This window comes from Falco punctatus, assembly GCF_963210335.1.
Source record: "Falco punctatus genome assembly, chromosome: 6".
Taxonomy (NCBI): Eukaryota; Metazoa; Chordata; class Aves; order Falconiformes; family Falconidae; genus Falco; species Falco punctatus.
The window spans coordinates 36,977,641-36,997,922 of NC_137585.1; the positions used below are offsets into that span (position 1 = coordinate 36,977,641).

At 55.3% G+C, this 20,282-nt stretch overlaps 4 protein-coding genes across 8 annotated transcripts; 2 read left to right on the top strand and 2 right to left on the bottom strand.

Moving 5' to 3' along the window:
• Positions 1 to 495: 495 nt before the first annotated feature.
• NAGA (alpha-N-acetylgalactosaminidase) lies at positions 496 to 5,780 on the bottom strand. Its single transcript, XM_080393131.1, has 8 exons — positions 5,546 to 5,780; positions 4,847 to 5,021; positions 4,548 to 4,725; positions 4,201 to 4,295; positions 3,438 to 3,599; positions 2,759 to 2,956; positions 2,417 to 2,560; positions 496 to 2,146 (listed from the first exon to the last, which is right to left on the bottom strand). The coding sequence occupies exons 1-8, from the start codon at positions 5,719 to 5,721 to the stop codon at positions 1,964 to 1,966; spliced, it is 1,311 nt and encodes a 436-aa protein (XP_080249257.1). The 5' UTR covers positions 5,722 to 5,780; the 3' UTR covers positions 496 to 1,963.
• A 60-nt stretch (positions 5,781 to 5,840) lies between these two features.
• Positions 5,841 to 12,930, top strand: PHETA2 (PH domain containing endocytic trafficking adaptor 2). 4 transcript variants are annotated; one of them, XM_080393161.1, is made up of 3 exons: positions 5,841 to 5,949; positions 7,373 to 7,496; positions 7,966 to 12,930. In XM_080393161.1, exon 3 carries the CDS (start codon positions 7,974 to 7,976, stop codon positions 8,787 to 8,789), a length of 816 nt encoding a protein of 271 aa, XP_080249287.1. In that variant the 5' UTR covers positions 5,841 to 5,949; positions 7,373 to 7,496; positions 7,966 to 7,973; the 3' UTR covers positions 8,790 to 12,930. The 4 variants fall into 4 exon arrangements, with proteins under 4 accessions (XP_080249287.1, XP_080249285.1, XP_080249284.1 ...); XM_080393159.1 differs by having other exon boundaries at positions 5,849 to 6,469; positions 7,370 to 7,496; XM_080393158.1 differs by having other exon boundaries at positions 5,849 to 6,469.
• A 210-nt stretch (positions 12,931 to 13,140) lies between these two features.
• Positions 13,141 to 15,647, top strand: SMDT1 (single-pass membrane protein with aspartate rich tail 1). 2 transcript variants are annotated; one of them, XM_080393223.1, is made up of 3 exons: positions 13,141 to 13,380; positions 13,878 to 14,018; positions 14,870 to 15,333. In XM_080393223.1, exons 1-2 carry the CDS (start codon positions 13,225 to 13,227, stop codon positions 14,013 to 14,015), a joined length of 294 nt encoding a protein of 97 aa, XP_080249349.1. In that variant the 5' UTR covers positions 13,141 to 13,224; the 3' UTR covers positions 14,016 to 14,018; positions 14,870 to 15,333. The 2 variants fall into 2 exon arrangements, with proteins under 2 accessions (XP_080249349.1, XP_080249348.1); XM_080393222.1 differs by lacking the exon at positions 14,870 to 15,333 and adding an exon at positions 15,355 to 15,647 and having other exon boundaries at positions 13,145 to 13,380.
• Positions 15,648 to 17,226: 1,579 nt separating this feature from the next.
• Positions 17,227 to 19,732, bottom strand: NDUFA6 (NADH:ubiquinone oxidoreductase subunit A6). The gene is made up of 3 exons (XM_080393213.1): positions 19,509 to 19,732; positions 18,782 to 18,897; positions 17,227 to 17,874 (listed from the first exon to the last, which is right to left on the bottom strand). Exons 1-3 carry the CDS (start codon positions 19,633 to 19,635, stop codon positions 17,743 to 17,745), a joined length of 375 nt encoding a protein of 124 aa, XP_080249339.1. The 5' UTR covers positions 19,636 to 19,732; the 3' UTR covers positions 17,227 to 17,742.
• Between the last annotated feature and the right edge of the window lie 550 nt (positions 19,733 to 20,282).

Sequence of the window (20,282 nt, forward strand, 5' to 3'; positions counted from 1 at the left end):
TACATGGCTAATCTGGATTTGGAATCAAGTAACTGGGGGGAAGAGGTGAGACTCATCCCCTTGCCTCTGCTCTCACCCAGATACCCAGAACTGGCACAAATTCATGTCCTCAGGGCATGCACAATACTGCATTTAGCAGGGGCTGTATTTGTAGCACCTCCTGTGTACATTCACTGCCAGGGGGAAGGCCTGTTTTCAAGAGGCGCTCCTCACTAGCCCCTTTTTTCCAGTGAGGGAAAAATACATACATGGTAAAGGAAAATGGCACTTAACTGTGGACTCCAAAATCTCTTTCCCCTTGTGCCAAGGAAAAGCTGTTGCCCTGCTGAACATGATGTAACTGCTGGAAAGCAGTGTCCTACTCATCAGTCCAGTCTGACAGGAAACCAGTTCTGTTTCTTAGCACAGTTGTTCCTGTTTTGAGGTAGTGACCTTGTAATCATACATTAACCAAGCAGCTATAGCTAGCGACATATAATAAACATGAAACAGAGAGACTGTGACTGCTTCCCCTTTATTTCAATTAGTTTGTCTCAGTCATTTCCCAGGAACAAAGCCAGCTCCTGTATACAGACATGAAGTGCACTCATCCTTCGTTAGCACTGCAAGCATCATATTCAGTATCTTGCTGCTGCAATTTGAGAATGTTTCTGGAAGTGGCCAGAATCAGCCATTTGGTCATGCAGGAACTAGAGTGGACGGATGGTCGGGAACCCTCCAGCATCTGAATAGAAAGGGGAAACTTTCTTGTCTAATCTAAAATTTGTTTCTCCAGTCTGGGATGTAACGTTGTGTCTGGCTCTCTCCCTGGGCAGTCTTCATGAGTGCTGCACCCCTTTCCAGGATAGCTGGGGTAGGCCATACCTCACCTGAAACTCCTCCATAGGATGTGTGCTGTACAAAGGTGAAGCGGTTGAGGGCTTTAGAGTCTGTCCCACCACTCACTTCCAGTTTAGTAGTGCAGGCTCCTTCTCAGGATGGACCTGTGTGTGTAGCTGCCCTTGGGAGAAGGAGGAGCCTTTCCCTGAGAAACCCTGAGTGCTCAGCCTGCTGGAGGAGGGCCTGAGCCCCCTTTTAGCTGGAATTTCCTGCTAGAGTAAGACCAGGATCCAACTTGCAGCTCAGAGGTACATGTGACCAGCTCCCAACTCAGAAAATTACCTCACCTGGGTATTGGCATCTTCCCAACACCACTCGTGCACAATGTGCTATGGTTCTGCAGGTTTTGGTGCTCTGCCACAGCAAGGCTGCCGGGGTTGAGCATGACCAGTGGAGGTTTTCGCTCTTGTAAACTGATACCAGAGTGGCTTTAACACAACGCTAGTGTGGATGCTAGGCTGCTGTAGTGCTGGCCTCCAGGATGCTGGCAGCAGGATCAGGCCTGCAAGCAAAGCCTCTGCACAGGACCATCATGCCTCCAAGAGTTTTTGGTCCCAGGGAGGGTACAGGGGGAGGGTGCAGCCCTATTGACAGCCCCTTATGCTAAGCCAAGCTAATTGTAGTGAAGGAAAGAAGACCAGGTCTGATGCTTGCAGCCAACGCCATCGCACATTGCGGGGTGGGGTGGGGGGTGTTACTACCCTGGAAGATATTAAAGCACGCAGAGCCTTTCTACAGGTATAGCTTAAAGAGCCCCTGCAGCAGTCAGTGGTACCCAGCTCAAAGCAGTGAAGTTCTCAGGTGTCAGAGCTGACAGGCTCCATGCTGGACTCTGCTTGTATGGTGTCTTCCACAGGAAATCACAGAGGAATTATGCTCTACACACTCTTAGGAGGTGGGTAACAAGAATTCCTGCTTTACAGAGATGGAGCAGACATCATCAGGCTGGTACCAGGGACATGGTCCCTCCTGCAGCACTGCTGGGCATGTCAGCGAAAGGCACTTGTGCAGCAAAGAGCCATGTGCCCCAGGGTCTCGCAGTTCACCCTGGCACTGACCTGCACCCCCCATCCACTGAGCCTCATCACAGGAGGACCGGGGGGAAGCCCTCGCCGGGGGCTTGCTGTCTGACAACATGCCAGGGCTGCCCCAGGAGTGCCGTGGGATAGAGATACCACATCACTACCCCTGAGGGGTCAATAATGACCGAGAAGTTGTCTCCCGTCTTTAAGCCACTGATGATTTTCCCGCTGAACACATCTTGTACCTGAAAGAGAGAGATGGTGGCTACCAGGATTTCTACAGACCTTTCATTCTGAGGTCCAGCTGTGGTCACTGCCATGGCATGGCAGGACAGGGCACAGCAGCAGGCAACAGGAGCGTGACCCAATGGATGGGCTGCCCCTTCATCCTGGAGGCAGGGAGGGGGAGTCCTTCCCCCCCCCAGAATGCACAGGGATCAAAGGAGGGGGCTGCAAAAAGGAGGATCCAAGTGCTGTGCAGCTGCCCGGCTATGTAGCACACCGGTGGGGCTCACCTCATACACAGCATCTTCAGGGAAGTGGAGCTTGGCCAGGCTGGTGGTGTAGGGGAAGGGCATATCTGTCCTCCGGCTGAAGAAGACGAGGGCACTGGCACCCTTGGACAGCGGGCGCAGGAACACCTCAATGTGGGATTTCTCCTAGGGGTGGGGGTGTGAGACAGAGCTGCTGGGACCATAACTTCTGATCTTGCCCTGCGGGGCTGCTGTGCCAGCAGGTCCCCATCTCCCACAGCTCTCCTGCTCATGTTCCTCTGCTTCACCTCCCTCTCCCTCCCTATTGTGACACCCCATGCTGCTCCTGTCTGCTCTCCCAAATGTGTCCACCTTCCCCCTAACCTTGACAATCCTGCGCCCCTGGATTCCCAGGGGGTCTTGGTTGATCTGGATCATTAGGCGGTTCTGCAGGATCTCCTTGGCGCTCGGGGAAATGGTGCGGAGATCTGTGGACATGAGGAGCGGAGCTGCCATCACTGTCCACAATGCCATTTGGGAGCGTGACTGCTCATAGCTAAGGCCAAAGTTTCCAATGATGAGCTGGAGGAGAGAGGGTGAGAAGACAGGAGAGGCAGAAAAGATTTAAAACTTGTCTGCTTGTCGCCCCTGGTGATGCTGCAGCCTGCTGGGAGGGAGCACCCATGGGAAACCTCACAGGCACTTTTGCTTCCCCTGGAGCAGCCTACCACCATCAGGAGATCCCACCCCTGCTAAGTGCTGAGCCATCAGCACACGTTCAAATGCGTTCACTAACATCCTTACAATAACAACTATCCCCCCCCTCAGCCTGTGCAGGGAGGACGAGGACACCAGGACAACAGGGTACACAGTACGAGTGGTGAAGGGTTCATTTCAACTACAGGCTTTTCCCACAGCTTAGGCAAGGGCAGCACAAGCTTCGCCTCTTTGCAGCAACAGGCCTCCTGCTCCTGGTGCCCTTCCTTTGCCCTGCCCCTAGAAGGGGATCCCTGGAGATCCTCCATTCCCATCCAGGGTCAGTGCACCCACCACCGAGCCTCACCATGTCTGGGTCATTCCAGTGACCAGGGCCAGCTGCTGGCTGCAGCACATCCTGGTTTGCAGAGAACCAGTCCAAGATGGAAAGTACACTGTCCCAGGAGTCCTGGATGTCATCATAGTTACGCCACAGGTTGCAGACCTCTGCTAGGATGGTGTAGTTCACCTGGAGAGGAGCACAGGGTCAGGCAGGAAGGAGAAAGGAGTGGGTCTGCAAGGTAGGGGAGAAGAGGCATCCAGACTTGTTGAGAGCTGAAGCATCCAGAAAGTGTGCACAAGGCAGAGGGATTAGGAGAAGGGCAATGTCATATAATGAAGGAGGACAGTCATATCCTAGTATGATAGGATGTCTAACAAAACAACCACAGAGGCCGTGGGGAGATTATCAGCTGCAAGAATGAGGGCAGCTCAGGACTGACAAAATGTGGAAGAGAAATAAATGCAATCAATTCTCAAGAGACATTACTAGAAGGATCCATCTGAGAAGAACAGAACGTCAGGATCAACCCCACACCAGCTGAGTGGTGTGGAGCGGGCATGCCCCAGGGCCTCTTCCCCCCAAACTCCCGTCACCTAGCCATGTGGGGAACCCCAAGTGTCCCCAGATGCCTGGCAGGAAGACCACATCCCCTCTGGGGACCTGCAGCCCAATCCTACCAGGGGCAGAGCAATAAGCAGGGTGTAGCACCTGGATCCTGCAGCTTCAACCAAAGCCCCCAAGGGCACAGGAGACAAGGGAAACAGCTGCTGGATGGGACAACCCTCACCTTGGGGGGGAGCCCCCCCTGATATGCTGGCCAGCTGCAGGAGTAGACGATGGGACGGCCTGTGGCGTTCAAGGCCCTTGCCATTTCTGGGTAGCCTTAGGGAGAGAAGATAACAGCTGGTGAAGGGAGCAGCCTGCATCCCATCCCGCCCAGCCAGGGGAACCCCCGGCCAGCATGGCCTCCTGCCTTACACCAGCTCTAGGGCATCCAAACTCCACCCTCTTGGCTCAAGAGCTGCAACAGGAGATACGAGGGAAGAACTGGCTAGCCAAGTGCTTCTGCGGACAGCCAGCTGCCCTGACCAAAGCAGAGAGGGGAGAAATGCCAGCCAGCCAGGGAGCCCTTACCCTCCGCCTGCTCCTCTCCTGACGAGTAGCACCCATCCAGCTTCAGCATGTCCACACCCCACTCCGCAAAGGTCTGGGCATCCTGCTCCACACGGTCCAGTGTGGTGCCTGGGTAGCCCCCGCAGGTGAGGGTGCCCAGGTCACCGTAAATGCCCAGCTTCAGCCCCCGGGCATGGACCTGTGAGGAGAGGAGAGGAGAGCTGCGAAGAGGGGACGAGGTGGATCTCAGGTGTCTCCATCCATAAACACACGATGGTGTGGGGACACAGAGATCCCCACCGTCCCCAGCAGGCACTCACATAGTCAGCCAGAGCCTTAATCCCCCTGGGGAACCTCTCAGGGTCTGCAACCAGCCGTCCCGCCGCGTCCCGCTGCTTGGCGGACCAGCAGTCGTCAATGTTGATGTACGTGTAGCCCAGCTCCCTCCAGCCGTCCTGCGCCAGGCGGTCTGCCATCTCGAAGAAGAGCATCTCACTGCAGGTCGGGGGGGGGGGGGGACGGGCATGTGGCAGGCTGCGACCCCGAGACCTCCGCGCCCCACCAGCTCAGGGAGCCGCTGGGACTCTGGGGCCAACCGGGGGCTCTGGCGGGGTCGGTCACTACAGGAAGGTCCCCAGAGCCCCCGCATAACCCCCATCCGCGTTCCATTTGCCTCACCGAGGGGAAGCGCCTCCCCGACACCCCACAGAGCCCAGGCGCATCCCTCGGCCCCGGGGGCTCTGCAGCCCCGGCCCCGACCCCCCCTTCCCCCCACCTCGCCCCCGCCACCGTGCCGCGGCAGGGCCCGCCCAGGGGCGCAGACGGGCCAGCGCCGCCCCGGGCCCACGTCCGACCCGCCGCCCTGCCCTGCCCTGCCCACCCCCCGGGGCAGTCCCGGGCAGCAGCCCGGTGTTTCCCAGCAGGTTCTCTCGGGCAGGGGACACACGGGACAAGCCCTCGTCGCTGCGAGGGGACACGCCACAGGGAGCCCGGGAGACTGTCCCCCCCTCCCCGCTGACCTGATGCAGTGGCGCGGGTCTGTCCGGCAGTCCACGTTGCAGCGGAACCTCTCCCAGGCCAGCCAGCCCATGGGGGGCGTCAGCGCCAGCCCGTTCTCCAGGGCCACGGAGGCCAGCGGCAGGGCCAGGGCCAGGGCCAGGGCCAGGGCCAGCCCGCTCAGCACCGGCACCCCCATGGCCGCCGCCGGGACACAGAGCACAGCGCACCTCCCCCCGGCCGCCCTCCTCCCCCCGGCCCGGCCCGGCCCCGTCACATGATGGCGCCCGCATCACCTGACCGCCCGCCCCCGCCACCTCCCTCCGGCCCGGCCCGGCCCGGCCCGGCCCGCTGCGCCCTACAGCCACCGCGCCCCGCCGGTATCGCCCCCCTTGCTGCTGCGCCCCACGGCCGTGGCACCCCATTGGTATCGCCCCCCTGCCCTGTTGCACCCTGTCAGCATTGCACCCCCCCCACCGGCATTGCACCCCGCCGCTGTTGCACCCTATGAGTACCGCACCTTGCCGGAGCTGCTGCACCCCACTGGCATTGCACCCCACCGCTGCTGCGCCCCATAACCGGTAACCCGTCGGTATTGCACCCCACGGCTGTTGCACCCCATTGGCACTGCACCCCTCCGCTGCTGCCCCTCAACAGTTACACTGGGGGGGCTGTAGGTCCCTCCCGGGGTGGGAACCCCGGGGTCCCCGAAGGGGCGCCGGGCGGGGGGCAGAGGCGCGGAAGAAGGCGGCTCCGGGCGGCCTGCGGTGCCGCCGGGCCGCCTCCCGCCCCACGCTGCCGCCGCCGCCGGCGGGGCGTTGTTGCCGGAGCGGCGGGACGGCCCCGGCAGCCGCAAGAGCCTCCCCGCCCGGCTCCCGCCGCCCCCCAGGCCGCGGCCCCGCGCCGCCCGCCGCGCCGGGAGCGCCGCCGAGCAGGAGCGGCCCGAGGTGAGTCGGGCCGGGCCGGGGCTCGCGGTGCCGCCGCCGGGGCGAGACCCGGGCGAGGGCTGTGGGGCGGCGGGGCCGGGGCGGCGTGGCAGGCACACGGCAAACACGGAGACACACACAAAGGCACCGAGCACGGCACCGCGCACCCCCCGCCCCGGCGGTGGGACCCCACAGCCCTCCCGCGTCAGGGCTGTGCAGGGCCACCACGGCTGTCCTGGGCCCGAGTATTCCTCGGGGAGCCGCGTGAGAGCAGAGCACCCCCAAGGAACAACGTTTCCTTACGTCCGATGGGATTTTTGTCTATTTTCCAACTGGAGTCCGTGGCCCCTCGTCCTCAGCCCAGCCCCGCGAGCCCTGGAGGGGCAGGAGGGCTCCGGGAGGGATTCTGGGGGTCGCTCAGCAGCGGGGAGCCCCCACCCCACCCCGCCTCGCCACGGCTGCCCGGGCACGGCAGCGGGGGTTTGTTGGCTGCGCGTTGCTCTGCGGAGCATCAGCGGCCCGAGATCCATTGGCAGCTGTAGAACCGCAAAGGCTGCGCGCTGTGTCCTGCTGCGGGACCAGCCAGCTTGCCGAGTCACCTGCCACGGCGCCTCTGCAGATGGTGCAGCAACGGGCTTCTACAAAAGCGCTTTTTTCTTCTTCTTTCTCACTAAAACCAAACCAAACCCACAGGAGCCAAAAAACCAAACCCACAGCCTGCACTGGGGTGGGGCTGAGGCTTCGAAGCCCGTACAAGTGCCCCCAGTTTCCAGAGCCGCCCACCTGTGGTGCCTGGTCCTGGCTGCTCCCGGGCACCAGAGGCACCAGAGGCTTCGGCTTTCTGGGGTGGAAGTGATGCAGATCTTTGCTCTTTCAGTCCCAAGCTGTTCTGGTTTGTGACTCTGCCACCCTTCCTCCAAGCAGGGATGGGGCTCAACGCGGTGAAGCTTTGGAGGCCCTTGGCAAGGGAGCAGCCCACTCAAGGAAGGCAGCAAGGAGTTGTGGTCTGACCCACACAGCCGGTACAGCACCTTGTGCCCCACAGCTGGTGAGCCTGCCTGGGCTGGGGGTGCTGCTGGTGGGGATGAGTGGTCCTGCGGGGAGAGGGGGCTCAAACACAGAGGTCCCAGAGCCCCTGGGTCTGAAAACACCCTCTTTATCCTGCCCTATAATAGAGAGAGAAATGAATGCCTTGCAGGCACAGAGGCAAATTTCTTTGATGCGCCCTATAAAAAAACCAGCAAAGTAGGTCACTCGTGGAATAAGAAATGAAGCAGCAGTGGTGGTGTTCCTGGAGAAGGCAGGTGCGAGGCTCTGGTGATGACCTCCCCTCTGCAGCAGCAAGGAACCAGCCTGCCATTTGCAGGGGTGCTTGCTGGGTTAGATGCTGTCCTGCAGTGTTGGGGCTGCTTTTCCCATGGTGGGCTTGGGGTAGGACCCAGCCTCTCCTGGTGGGGTGGGTGAGATGTTCCTCGCCCTGAGCTGACTTCTTGCCCTCTTTCTTCTTCTGCACCTAGGTGGGGTGATGAAGCTGAACGAGCGGAGCGTGGCCCACTATGCCACCTGTGACTCACCTGCTGACCATGCTGGCTTCCTCCGCAAGCGGGTGGAGCGGTACCACCACCATGCCCACCACCACCACTCCACCTCCTACCAGCGCCGCTGGTTTGTTCTCAAGGGCAACCTCCTCTTCTACTTCGAGGAGCGGGAGAGCCGGGAGCCCATGGGGCTGGTGGTGCTGGAGGGCTGCACTGTGGAGCTGTGTGAGGCTGCTGAGGAGTTTGCTTTCGCCATCCGCTTTGACGACGCTGGCGCCAGGGCTTACGTGCTGGTGGCCGATGGGCAGGCTGCCATGGAGGCCTGGGTGAAGGCGCTGTCGCGGGCCAGCTTCGACTACATGCGGCTGGTGGTGAGGGAGCTGGAGAAGCAGCTGGAAGAGGCTTGCAAGAGCTTGGCCGCTTGCCGCAAGTCTCCACGGAGGTCCTCCTCCTCCGGCAGGAAGAGGCACCTCTCCAACCCTGCTTTGCTGCCTCTCCAGGAGAAGCCTGCTGTCCTGGAGAATGGTTACTCCACATGGGGTAGTGGTGGTGGCGTCCCAGGGGGGGCTGCCTGCCCCGACCATGACGGGGGGCACCCAAAGCCCCCGCCCCTACCCCCACGCCGGCGCTCGGCTGCCGGCAGCGCCACAGGGTCCCCAGCACCCAGCCTCTCGCCAGCCATGCCGGAGAGTCCAGTGTCACCAGAGACGGCCTGTTTCTCCAAGCTGCACAGCTGGTATGGGCAGGAAATTGCGGCGCTGAGACGGGAGTGGCAGGAGAGGCAGAAGGGGGGACACCCATGACTGGGGGCACGGTGCATGAGCCACTGGCCATCCAGTGTCCCACTGGCCTGTCTCCCACATAGGAAGAGCAAAGCAAGGGATGCTGCTTGCCCCCTGCCCTGGTTGGTGGCCGAGTGTGCGGTGCGTGTGTGCTTCACTGGGTGTGTGGGAGGGATCCAGGTCTCCCCCAAACCTTACATTTCATTTCTATGATGCTTTATACAGCTGGAGAATGTATAATACTAGCGGGAGCTGCCTTTGAACTCTCCTCTGCTGGTGATACAAGGTGTGGAGGGGGCACAAATCAGCATGTATGCAGCGAACCTTACCTGATGGGCTTGGCCCCTTGCCATCCTGGCGTGGTGGATGCTCTGGGTGCTTCATTGCCTGTTTCTCCTTCACCACTTTTTTTTTTTTTGTTTTGTTTCTCAGCGTGGAAGTTTGTACAGGTCAGCATTTATTATTGTCTGTGGTCTTGCGCCAAAGTCCTTCTGGCTTTGCTCTTTTGCTGCAGATAAGGCTGGGCTTTTATGAAACGCCTGCAATGGGCCACTGGCCCTGGCGGGTGCCTCCAGCCTTATGCTTCTGTCACCACAGAACATGTGTAAGCCACTGTGGCTGTGGCTGGCCCAGCAGCCAGGGCAATGAGGGTCAGGATTTTGCATCGTTGGGATTTTTTACTTTCATCTGCACTACCCCTCCTCCCTGCTAGATCCTTCAGGATGTTGATTTCATGGGCTTGCATCCATCTCTTTGGGTGCCCAAGCTCAGCAGCAAGGCTGAAATGGAGACATTGAGCCTGGTCTGAAGCAATAGTGAGGACCAGGAGCTCCCCAGGGCTGATCTGAACTCTATCAAGCAGTAGCCAAGCCTGTTAATATGTCCAGCTCAAGCCTTTCTTGCTCCAGAACAAGGACACTAAAGCCTCTTTGCCTGGCCAGGGGTGAATTTCTCAGCCTCTGTGCAGATTGTAGCTCCTGCAAAGTGCCATATAGGGAGTGCCCAGCCAGCTTGTTGGGCAGCTTGCCCGAGACGGTGGCCAGAGCTGCACTCTTGCAGGGCCTCTCTTGCTGCTGCGGCTCTTGGCAGAGCTGTGCAGTTGGAGGAGAGGCTGTGGAGGAGTGGGAAGTGGGCTGGTCCCAGGTGGAGCAGTGAAGGTGTGGGAGTGAGCTACAGGTGGTACTAACTGCGTGTCAGCAGTGTCTGGGCTCGCCTCTCTAGTGTCAAAGCCATGTCACTGCCTTCTACCAAAGCCAGCACCTGACCTGCTGATGCTTCCCTCCAATTTCGTGTCAGTGTCACTTGGCTGATCTCTGTAGCATGTCCCGTCCCCCCAGCGGGTGAGGAGGGCTGTGGAGAGGCACATCTGTCGCCTCACTACAGAATTGGACTTGCCCTTCAGTAGGTCAAAAACCTTGGCCAGAAGGCGTACAGTACAAGTAGGTGGGTGCTGAGTCCAGGGGCTAGAACACCCTGGATATAGGGTTTATAAATCTGCTCCCTTATCTTCTTGACAAGGGCTATTTTTCTGAGCACAAAAAAATAGGTGAAGCAGTCTTGTGCTTCCTGTCTAACAGTGTTAAACCTGTTTTTATTGCCCTGTTTTATTAACGAGCCTTGCTAGGAAAGCAAGAGGCCATTCTAGGTTGTGACTGGTAGGAACCTATTTGCCTTTCTGGAGTTAAACACACTCAGCTTAATACTCAGCAGTAGCCAGTAGAGATTGCCAATACAGAAATCAAATGACTTCCATTAACTCTTGGTGCCTTTGAAAATATATCCCTGTTTTGGATGATGAGCTTCCAGCCTTCTGCCTAATTATGGCTCAATGCTATATTAGAGGAAATCGGATCTAAAATCAGATCTTACAACTATGACTTTGGGCGGTGGGAGTGTAACCTTCACAATGTGGTGACGCAATCCAGTCCTCTCCAGTTCGTGCCTGTATTTCTTCACAGTAAGAATTGGGAGGATTACCTTTGTTCTGCTTTTTAAGTGAAAACCGGCAGCAGGTAGCCACGGGCCAGTGCCCAGGCTGTGTCAGCAGCCCAGCTGGCTGGACTTAGAAGCCATCTCTGCCTCCCTGCCTGCTGCTTGAAGAGTTCTGTGCTGCAGCATTCCTGGCTGGGAACCTGGCCCCTTCCCCATGCCGGGAGAGCAGCATCAGAGGATGACCTGGTGCCTCCTTGCTCTGAGCGTGGGTATTCTGGGGCCAGTCAGATTTGGCAAGCATTTTTCTGTGGTATTTTTTGTTTGGTTGTTGGTTGGTTGTTTTGTTTGTTTGTTTATTTTTAGTGTAATACAGAAAGAAAAATATTCCTGATGTCTCAGACTTACATAAGACAGTTCGATGATAAAGATTTAACTTCCAAAATTAATCAAAATGTAATGGAAGTTCCCACATGAGACGCAAGTATCAGGAGTGACTTGAAAGGGGAAAAAAATAAATTAACAAAGCCAGTTCTGTCAGAAGTGGAACTGAAACAGTATTATTCATTTAAGGGCAGTTTCACTTTTAAGAAGCTTAGTTTGTTTTATTAAGCCAGGATTGTGCTAGTAACACTACTAAAGAGCTTATATTTAATGCTTTAATCTGTCCCATTCAAATGGCACAATTTCCGTGCTACCTGCCTTTGCATTAGCGCATAGCCCAACTAAATCCCAAATCCTGCAAATGAGGTGCTGCGCTTTGCTTTCTGTCCGATCGCATTCGGAGTAATTTTGTGTTTTATTCCACAGTGCCAAGATGCCAATGGCAGAATCCTGAACAGTATTTGTGCTCAGCCCGTCTGTCTGTGCCTGGGCCTTTGCTAGGTCTCCAAAGCACTGGTCAGGATGTGTATGGTCAGGGCTTCCCACCACCCTGCTCACCTAGCAGGGGTGGCCGTTTTGTGAGTAGAAAGAGCCATAACTGGATCCATGTCCAAATTTGTATGGGAATACAGTTTTTTTTTAATGACCACCACTGCTTGCTCCATTAAGCAGGAAGCACCTGGGTGCTTCGCCACCTCCTCTTGAGATGGAGGCTATCAAACCAGCTCAGCTGAGAATTGGTTGTGCTGGCAGAGCATTTGAAGCAGACCTCAGGCAGCAGGTCAGGATTTCAGCTTCCTAAAGTTGCACGTGCAGCTGGCTAATGGAGCATCCTCTCTGTCTCCAGGCAAGGAAGAGCCAAGGGTTTTTACTGCCCGTTGTCTCAGACAGCAAAGTAATACTGATTAATTGCTACACAGTTTTCTTCCAGTCATTCAGGTTTGGACTGTTTCACCTCCTGCCTTTCCTTTCTCTTATTATTTTTTAAAAATAGAAAATGTCTGGGCAGCACAAAACAAGTTCCCTAGGAAAGGGGGACCTGAACGTGAAAGCTGAATGGCTGCTTTTCTTAAAAGTACTGAAATAGAATCTTTTTCTAAGAACTTTCTTTAGTGTAATAATGCAAGTGATGAGAGAAAAATGCTTGAATCTGAATGCTTGGATTTAAAAGAAATTGAAGACTAAAGGAGGGCAGTTCTGACATGGCCTTTGTAAGCACTGCCAAGAAGGGCTCCCAATCCTGCTGAAACGGTTGATGAAATCCTGTTTTTCTGGGGCTGGCATTTCAGATTCAGGCCCATAACGTATTGTTTTATTTCTGCACATTTATCTTTTTATAAAACAACTGCGGTGACATTTCCCACTGAATCCAGGTCCTAGTGGTAAGAGTAACCTTAAGATCCTACCTGTGGCCACTGCTAGCCATTTGGTGGACACTGGCAAGCAAGAGTGGACGTTTTCCATTACAATCACTACAGCATTAATAGTTTGGGGGTGGGTGACACCCCACCTCCACCCCCCGTCTTGTCTTACCCTTCTCAACTGCCTTTGCAGAGAAACTTTGTTTTGCCGAAGGGCACAGGGGAACACGTGGCCCTCGCCGGCTGGGGGCATGTCACCAGCACCACGTGCTCGGTAACTTGCACCGTTGCACCGGGACCTGGCCGCCGGCAGCCACCCGCGGGAACGCGCCCGCCCTTGCAGTGGTAGGTAGATGACGCGCTCTTTTTTGAAGAGGCGGTTTTGCATGCACCTTCGTTTTATACATGGAACTTGTATTACGCATTTCAAGATACTGTTACCGTTTGTATTTTACGCCGTGAAGCCAAATAAACCGTTTTGATTTGTAGCCCGTGCTGCCAGCGGCGCTGGGGAGCCCCGCTGGAACTCGGCGATTCCCGGTCGGGGTCACCCGGCCCGGTGTGCCCTTCGGTGGGAGGCGTAAGGCGCTGCCCGGCGCCCCGACACCCCGCCGCTGCGGCACCCCCCGCGCGCCCCGCGGCCAGCCGGGACCGGCCCCCGCCCCCCCGCGTGCGCAGTGGCGGCCTCGCCCCCCCGCAAGCCTCGCGAGAGCCGCAGGCCCCGCCGCCGCGGGTGACGCGTCGTCTCGGCCGTTACAGGAGGCCGGCGAGGAGGAAGGAGGATGGCAGCGGCAGGCGGGCGGCTCCTGGCGGCGGCCGCCGCTTACTCGAGGCGGGCGGGCTGGGGCGGGTCGCGCCGCAACCCGACCGCGCCGCTTGTGCCCTCCCGAAGCGCCACCGTCACCCGCAGCGGCGCCATTTTGCCCAAGCCGGTTAAGGTGAGTGAGGGGCGAGCGGGCGGCGGCGGCCAATGGCGGCGTAACAGATGGGAGCGGTGTCCAATCAGGGCGGGTGCATCTGCTGCGGGTGGGGCGCTGGGAGTGAGTGACAGAGCCTGGGCTAATGGGCGGGGCGGGGCTGCGGGAGCGCCCGCCCGCGGGAGGGTGAGGCGAGCGGCCCCCCGGGCGGGGCGGTGATGCCCCGGCGGCGGCCGCCGCGCCGTGGGGACGAGGTGACCGCCGCCAGCACACAGCTGTTTTGTACCGGCAGCCGCTCTCCCCGCCTAAGGCGCTGGTGTTCCCCGCCCCGAGCTCCCCGCTGGTTGATGCCCTCCCGGCGCCGGAGGCTTCCTGAGCGCGGTGCCGTGGCCGGGGTCTGGCGGCAGGGCAGGCGCCGGGGCACCGGACCGGGCGCGGCTGCGGAGCCGGAGCACCCGGCTCCAGCCCCAGTGCGACGTGCTGGTAAAGCTCCGTCTTTCCCGATCGACTCCTTGCAGACGCCCTTCGGTCTCCTCAGAGTGTTCAGCGTTGTGATCCCTTTCCTGTACGTGGGGACTCAGATCAGCAAGAACTTCGCGGCCCTACTTGAAGAACATGATATCTTTGTTCCAGAGGATGACGATGATGATGATTAAAGGGTATGTTATTAACATCACCAGCAGTTTGTTTGTACTTCCCGTTTGGCTGGGGCAGGGAGGAGCATCTCAGGCTGGGAAAGGCAGCACTTGAGAGGTGCATCAGTGGTTAAACACACGGACACAGCATTGCCTCTGGCCATGAACTTTTCTGGTTTTATACCAGAGTAAGCCAGATTGGTATCCGAATGTAGAATCACCACAACATACTTTGTTAGAGACCAGAATAAACTGATGGTGTTTTAGATCTTGTCTTTTGAATCCAAAATGAACTGTAGTTAGTGAGGATCTGTACTGCAGACAGAAAAGAGAGCCTTCAGAGCTGCTACATCATGCATCCAAAGAAGAGCAACAAAGCTGGTGAAGAGTCTAGAGAACAAGTCTTATGAGGAGCAGCTGAGGGAACTGGGGTTGTTTAGCCTGGAGAAAACAAAGCTCAGGGGAGACCTTATGTGACCACCTGAAAGGAGGTTGTAGACAGGTAGGGATTACTCTCTTCTCCCAAGTAACAAGTGACAGGACAAGAGTAAATGGCCCCAAGTTGCACCAGGGGAAGACTGGCTATTAGAAAGTATTTATTCACTGAAAGGATCATTGAGCATTGGAACAGGCTGCCCAGGGAAGCGGTTAAGTCACCATCCCTGGAGATACTCAAAAAGACGCGTAGATGTGGTGCATAGGGGTGAACCTGGCAGTGCTAGGTTTGTGGTTGGACTTGATCTTTAAGGGTCTTTTCCAACCTAAATGATTCTATGATTCTGTTCTACATATTTACCTATTTAGAAGTCTTCTGCTAACTCTCAAAATGACTATTTTAAAAAGAGAATCACTTATTGCCTGACATTTTTATACAGAGGTGAACAATTTAAGAGACTTCCAGAACCCATCAGAACAAACTGGTGGGTGTTACAGCACATCTCTGGAGTAGTTGGACCATTCAGATTCACTGGATAATGGAAGAGTGGGAATAATTCATATTTATCTGCAGTGCACTACACTTTCCACCATTTCATGTTACTCAGTTTGGCTTACTCTTGTGTAAAGGTTTGGGTTTGGATGTACTGGATTCTTTATAGAATGAAGAAGCCATTTTAAAAAAAGTTGTTGTGAAGTGTTGCTTTGTAATCAGTTTGGTGGGTGATTCCATTTGAGAAAGGGATTTGCCAGCACGCACTGTGCACCTAAAACCAAAGAATTAAAAGATTGTAAAGACTGCAATGGCCTGTTTGAAACTCCTTTTATGTAAACCACCCCCACCTTGTGTGGTTCGGGGGGAGGGTCCAGACTGGAGCTCAGTACAGTATATCTGAAGAGTAATGGCTTATTATTCTATTTGCAGAACCGTAATGGAAGAACAGAAGGGAGAACACCATTGATAAAACAATGGTTTCAACATCTGTCACTTGTATTTTGTCCTTCCTAAACCTAAATGGGACAGGGGGCTCTATTCCTTTTGCCAGTGAGTGTCCTGCACATGTCTGTACGACAGGATCTGTAGATCAGGGTTGAAGGAAGTGCTTGATGGGCCCTGCATCCTTGCACACACACGCTCACCTCATCAAAGACTGCTTGGGAATCCTTTTATTAGCAATATGTGAAACACTTAATTAAAGATGACGAGATTGAGATGTATGACTTTGGTCTTGTGTTTTTATAGATCATGTGCCTGCCTATGTCCCAGCATTTCTGTCTTAACCTTTCTACCTCTGTATGCCTGTTCCAGTAAGGAAGCTCTCTTCATATTTATTTCCTCTTACAAGTCCTTTCTGTAATTAAGTACTAATCTACAGTACACGACAGGAATCCTAGAGGAAGCAGCAGCCCCACAACACAGCCCTGTTCAAAGAATGGAGTGCATATTGACACACTGCAGTTCAAATAATGCTGATTTACAACATACCAGGTACATCTGATGGAGACTATCATTAATTTCACCTCACTGGGGATTAAATACAGTATTACCGTCGCAAAGTTAAAAGTTTTGAGTAGCTTTGGTAAAAGGTTAAGATCATGAGTGGGAAACTAACATGCTGATGTGTTTTATAGCACTTAATCTCTCAGCAGTGAAACTCTCTGAACACTCCAGCTCCAGGTACCTCGTATTTCCTAGGTAGTTCAGTAATTCCTTCCGTGAGCCCAAATATATTCATTTTCTTAACTATGTGTAAACTTCAACTCTTCTTTTCACAGAAGTGTTTACTATTGCAATTAGATCCTTGCATAATAGACTGTCAAGGCTTTCTCTACTGCTAGGGCATGAGTAGAGTATCTTCAGTCATACCAGTCCAGCTGTTTTCTCAAAAATCTTGAGAGGTTAGATAAATTATTTTATTGTATTTTTAAGCCAGCATTGCCCCAGTGTCTCTCTCATGGTTTCTGCTCACTAGATGTAGCCTCTTCTCTTGACTGCCCACTTTTCCCTTCAGGATTCATGTAGTTCTTGAAATTTATTTTAATATCGCACACATTAGCGCGGTGTATAGTTTAAACAGCCACATTTGCTCCCTTATTAATTGGCACTGCTTTTGATGTTTGATCTGTAACTCTCCAGTGTAGCTACTGAGAGAAAAGGGAGCTTGCAATCTGAGTAACCCCAAAAGCTGTAGCTGAAGGCAGCTGGCAGGTCCTTCAGTCACTTGCTATCCGAGTTGCCCCCTCTTCCCCAAAGCCACCTGAGAAGCGGTTGCTCCAGTTCATCCACTCTTGGGAGCCAAACACCTCCCTGCTTCTGTTTTCTATACTGCCAAATTCCTTACCACTGCTTTATCCCACCATCTCTCCTGGCCCTTCCTGACAGTGTTGATCTTGTCCATAGAAACACCCCACCCTCAAAGCCCCTAGGTACACATACATACACATCCTGGAGGAGTGCTGCTTTACAGTCCTCGTATGGGGAAGAAAGCCCCAGTATTTAGGCAAAGATAAAAAAGTTTGAGCATACTACACATTCAATGCTGATCACACATGGGGGAGCTCCAGCACCGAGTTGTTACCTGCTGAAAACCTGTTCTGACTGGTGAAAGAACAAGTTCTCCTTATCATTCTCAAAGAGGAGCTAGTAATTCCCAATTCAACTGAGGAGGTAACAGTAGGACATCATCTTCCGCTAGGCATCATAAGCTCTTACAGAACCTCACTATTCTAGATGACAGTACAAAACTCCATTTTTCCAGGCAATTTCATTTTACAGCAGGGAAATGGACTCTGCTGATCTCTTTATTGCACAAAGGGCTTTATTTGCCTATTGGATTTTACGCCATTCTCTGTGAGAAAGTAAAGAGACTAGTTTCCAAGTAAAAAACCACAAGGTCAACAAAGTCATAGCATGAAATTGCTAAACAATGCATGAATACAGATGACCCTCAGGCACAAGAATATTTCTGTGACTACACTGGCTTTCCTGAAGGCCCGCTCGCTCTTCCACAAAGCTAACACCTACATAGGAGGCTGCAAGCTAAGCAGAAAGCCCCACAGTCAGGCTTGTGTTGTGGTTATTCAGCAGAAACTCCAGGGCAAGTGATGGGACAAACTCCATCCACTGAAAATACAAATTAGCAAAACTAGGAAATCACAGCTTGTCATACAAATCATAATGACTTGCACACACTCTGGATTCAGTTAGTCATTGGGCTCCTACAGTGCTATACAATCTTTCTGTACAGATTTTTTTTTCTACTGTATAGAACTTTATTCATAATACAAGGCAGGAAGACACAGAGCCAATCTCTCAGGGATCATGGCCTTCATAGAATTTGGACAGAAAGTCTTTGGGTCGTGGGGTTTCTGTCTCATGGAAATACCTCATGACGTGAGTCCTCTGCTTCCATACATGAATGGTTTCTTGAAGATCCATTTTTCCCTGTGGAGAGACAGAAGAATTTTAGACTAGTTCTCAGTTACAGCCTGAGTCTAACTACACAGCACTATGAAAGTTATTTGAATGCATAGAAACACCCCTAAGATAGCTGTATCAACAATTCTGTACTTCTAAAGACTGTCTGCATCACTATACTGTCACACAAATACATACTGACTGACAGACAGACTAACTTGTCTTGAAACACAAGAAATACAACAGGTGACCATGGCAGTCCTTGGCTGGAAGCTTTCTAATGCATTAGAACTGCAGAGGTGTTACTGTTGTTCAGCCCCATTTTGAAGCTTTGCCCTACTCTTGGTATGCTCATCATTGCTTTGAACCACACAGGTCTCAGACCCGAGACATAACCAGATGTGTTATACAGCTGGGGTGTTTTGCCACCCAACATCAGCCTCCCATCCAGTGCTGCCACTCTAATGTGTGTTTCAGAATCAGTGAAGAAAACCACATCCCAACCTAAGGAAGTACTGTAGACAGTAGAAAGGTCATTTTATACTTTTAAAGTAGAAAGTAGAAAAGGCAGTATCTTTCCCCCCTTTCTTTGATTGCCATTGTTTTCTAAACAAAAAACTCAAATCCAACAAACTTTGTATTTCAACTACCGTTTTGCTTATCGTGCACTTCCTCTTTTAAACCTCTGCAAACTGGAAGAGCCAGTAGATTCTGAGTAGCAGAAATCCATATTCTAGCAACTAAGGTAAGACCCTATTCCTCTGCATGCTAAAGCAGCTTGATCCCTTATCAACAGGTTTGTTGACAGAGAGAAACCATCTGAACTGCAGGAGACAACTTTTCCATAGCACAGGCTGAAATAAAACTGTCTGTCCCCCCTAGTTATCCACTCTTGCATTTTCTGCAGTTTCAACAAACCAAGAATAACTGGTACCTTAATAACCAGCATGTCTATCACCCGTGGATCTGTAACGTGGGCATTCTTCATGAACATCTCCCGCACCTTGTTACGCCCCTGTTTCACCGTGATGTCCAGCTGGTATAAGTGTACTATGAAAAACACAACACCCACAGAGGTTGGCTGTATTGCTTTTCATTTCTTCCACTGACGACGAGCAACTCAACCCCACAAAACACGACACAGCCCCTGGCTCTCACAGTGTCTGCTGGCTTCACTAGTGTGATTGACTTAAAGCAAATAAACAGCACAGCACCGCCGCGGTGCGAGTCCCCGCGCAGTTTTAAGGAGGCAGGCAACCATGCCACACACCGCCGTCCTGGAAAATTAAAAGCCAGATTTCTGTTCTGCTTAGCCAGGCAAGCCAAGCGGCAGGTGAGGAGACCGGGATTCCCCGTCAGACTCTCCTTCAGCCCCCGGCGGGGGAGGCAGCCGGGCCGGGCAAGGCCCGCGCTGCACCGGGGGGCGGCCAAGCCCCCAGCCCCGCGGCCGCTGCCAGGCCCGCCCGCAGCCGGCGGCGGCCGCCCCACCGCGGCGGGCCAGGGCCGGCCAGGGGCCGCGGCGGGGCGAGGCACAACCCCCCACCCGGGGGTAACCAGCGCCCCCGACGGTCCCTTTAAAACCTAACGGCCGCGGGGTGGCCGTTACGACCTTGAGCTCGCCCTCCCGCCCACGCATGTATGGCCGGCTCCGCGCCCCTCACCCGTGTTGGGCACCTCGCGGTACCAGGCCCGGTACAGCTCCCTCACTCGCCGCTTCGCCTCGCCCAGGTCCCGGCTGAAGATCGGCTTCACCGCGGCTGACACGGCTCCTTTGCCCGCTACCGCCATCTTGTTGCGGCCACCGCCTCCGCGGCAACCCTTCCGCGCGGGGCGTCCCGCCCCTTCGCCGCCGCCGGTGGGAGCGCGTACGGGAACGGCGGCTCCCTATTGGCCGGCCGCGCTGCCGCTCCAGCCCGTGGGCCCGGCAAATCGCGGCGGCCGGCGGCCTCCCATCGGATTGGTCGGGAGGAACGCCAGTCGCCGCCGGCTGCGAGGGGAGGAGCAGAGCGGCTGGGTGGGGCCGCCCTGTGCCCCGCCCCCCGGGGCCTGTGGGTCTGCCCTGCCGGCAGGGCCTGCGCCGGGGCTGTGGCAGGGCGGGGGCAGGCGGCGTTGGGGTAGGGGTCGGGGTTGGGGTCGGGCTGAGTCTCGCCGGGGTCGCTGAGGTCACCGTCAAGGCGCCGCGGCCGCACGGCAGCCTCCCTGGCGGGGGCGGGGGGGCGGCCGGGGCGGGCGCAGCAGCTGCCGCGGGCCACTGGTGAGCGGCCCCGTCCCGGCGGCAGGGCGGGCTGCCGGCGCAGGCCCCGAGGCGGCGGGTGACGGGGCAGCAGGAGCCCCGGCCTCACGTAGCCGCCGGCCCGGCACCGGCTGGGTGGCGTTGACGGCGGTTTCTGGCTGCATTCCCCTTCCCGCTGATCAGTGAGAGACCCGTATTTGGC

What these genes read in the sequence shown, in the direction of transcription:
- PHETA2 (XM_080393161.1), top strand. Translation starts at nt 7,974, where the DNA reads ATGAAGCTGAACGAGCGGAGCGTGGCCCACTATGCCACCTGTGACTCA.
- SMDT1 (XM_080393223.1), top strand. Translation starts at nt 13,225, where the DNA reads ATGGCAGCGGCAGGCGGGCGGCTCCTGGCGGCGGCCGCCGCTTACTCG. An exon ending in TTTTGCCCAAGCCGGTTAAG is followed by an intron (nt 13,381 to 13,877) that starts GTGAGTGAGGGG and finishes GACTCCTTGCAG; the next exon opens with ACGCCCTTCGGTCTCCTCAG.
- NDUFA6 (XM_080393213.1), bottom strand. Translation starts at nt 19,635, where the DNA reads ATGGCGGTAGCGGGCAAAGGAGCCGTGTCAGCCGCGGTGAAGCCGATC. An exon ending in CCGCGAGGTGCCCAACACGG is followed by an intron (nt 18,898 to 19,508) that starts GTGAGGGGCGCG and finishes TGTTTTTCATAG; the next exon opens with TACACTTATACCAGCTGGAC. An exon ending in TAGACATGCTGGTTATTAAG is followed by an intron (nt 17,875 to 18,781) that starts GTACCAGTTATT and finishes GTCTCTCCACAG; the next exon opens with GGAAAAATGGATCTTCAAGA.
- NAGA (XM_080393131.1), bottom strand. Translation starts at nt 5,721, where the DNA reads ATGGGGGTGCCGGTGCTGAGCGGGCTGGCCCTGGCCCTGGCCCTGGCC. An exon ending in TTAAGGCTCTGGCTGACTAT is followed by an intron (nt 4,726 to 4,846) that starts GTGAGTGCCTGC and finishes CTCTCCTCACAG; the next exon opens with GTCCATGCCCGGGGGCTGAA. An exon ending in CTGAAGATGCTGTGTATGAG is followed by an intron (nt 2,147 to 2,416) that starts GTGAGCCCCACC and finishes TCTCTCTTTCAG; the next exon opens with GTACAAGATGTGTTCAGCGG.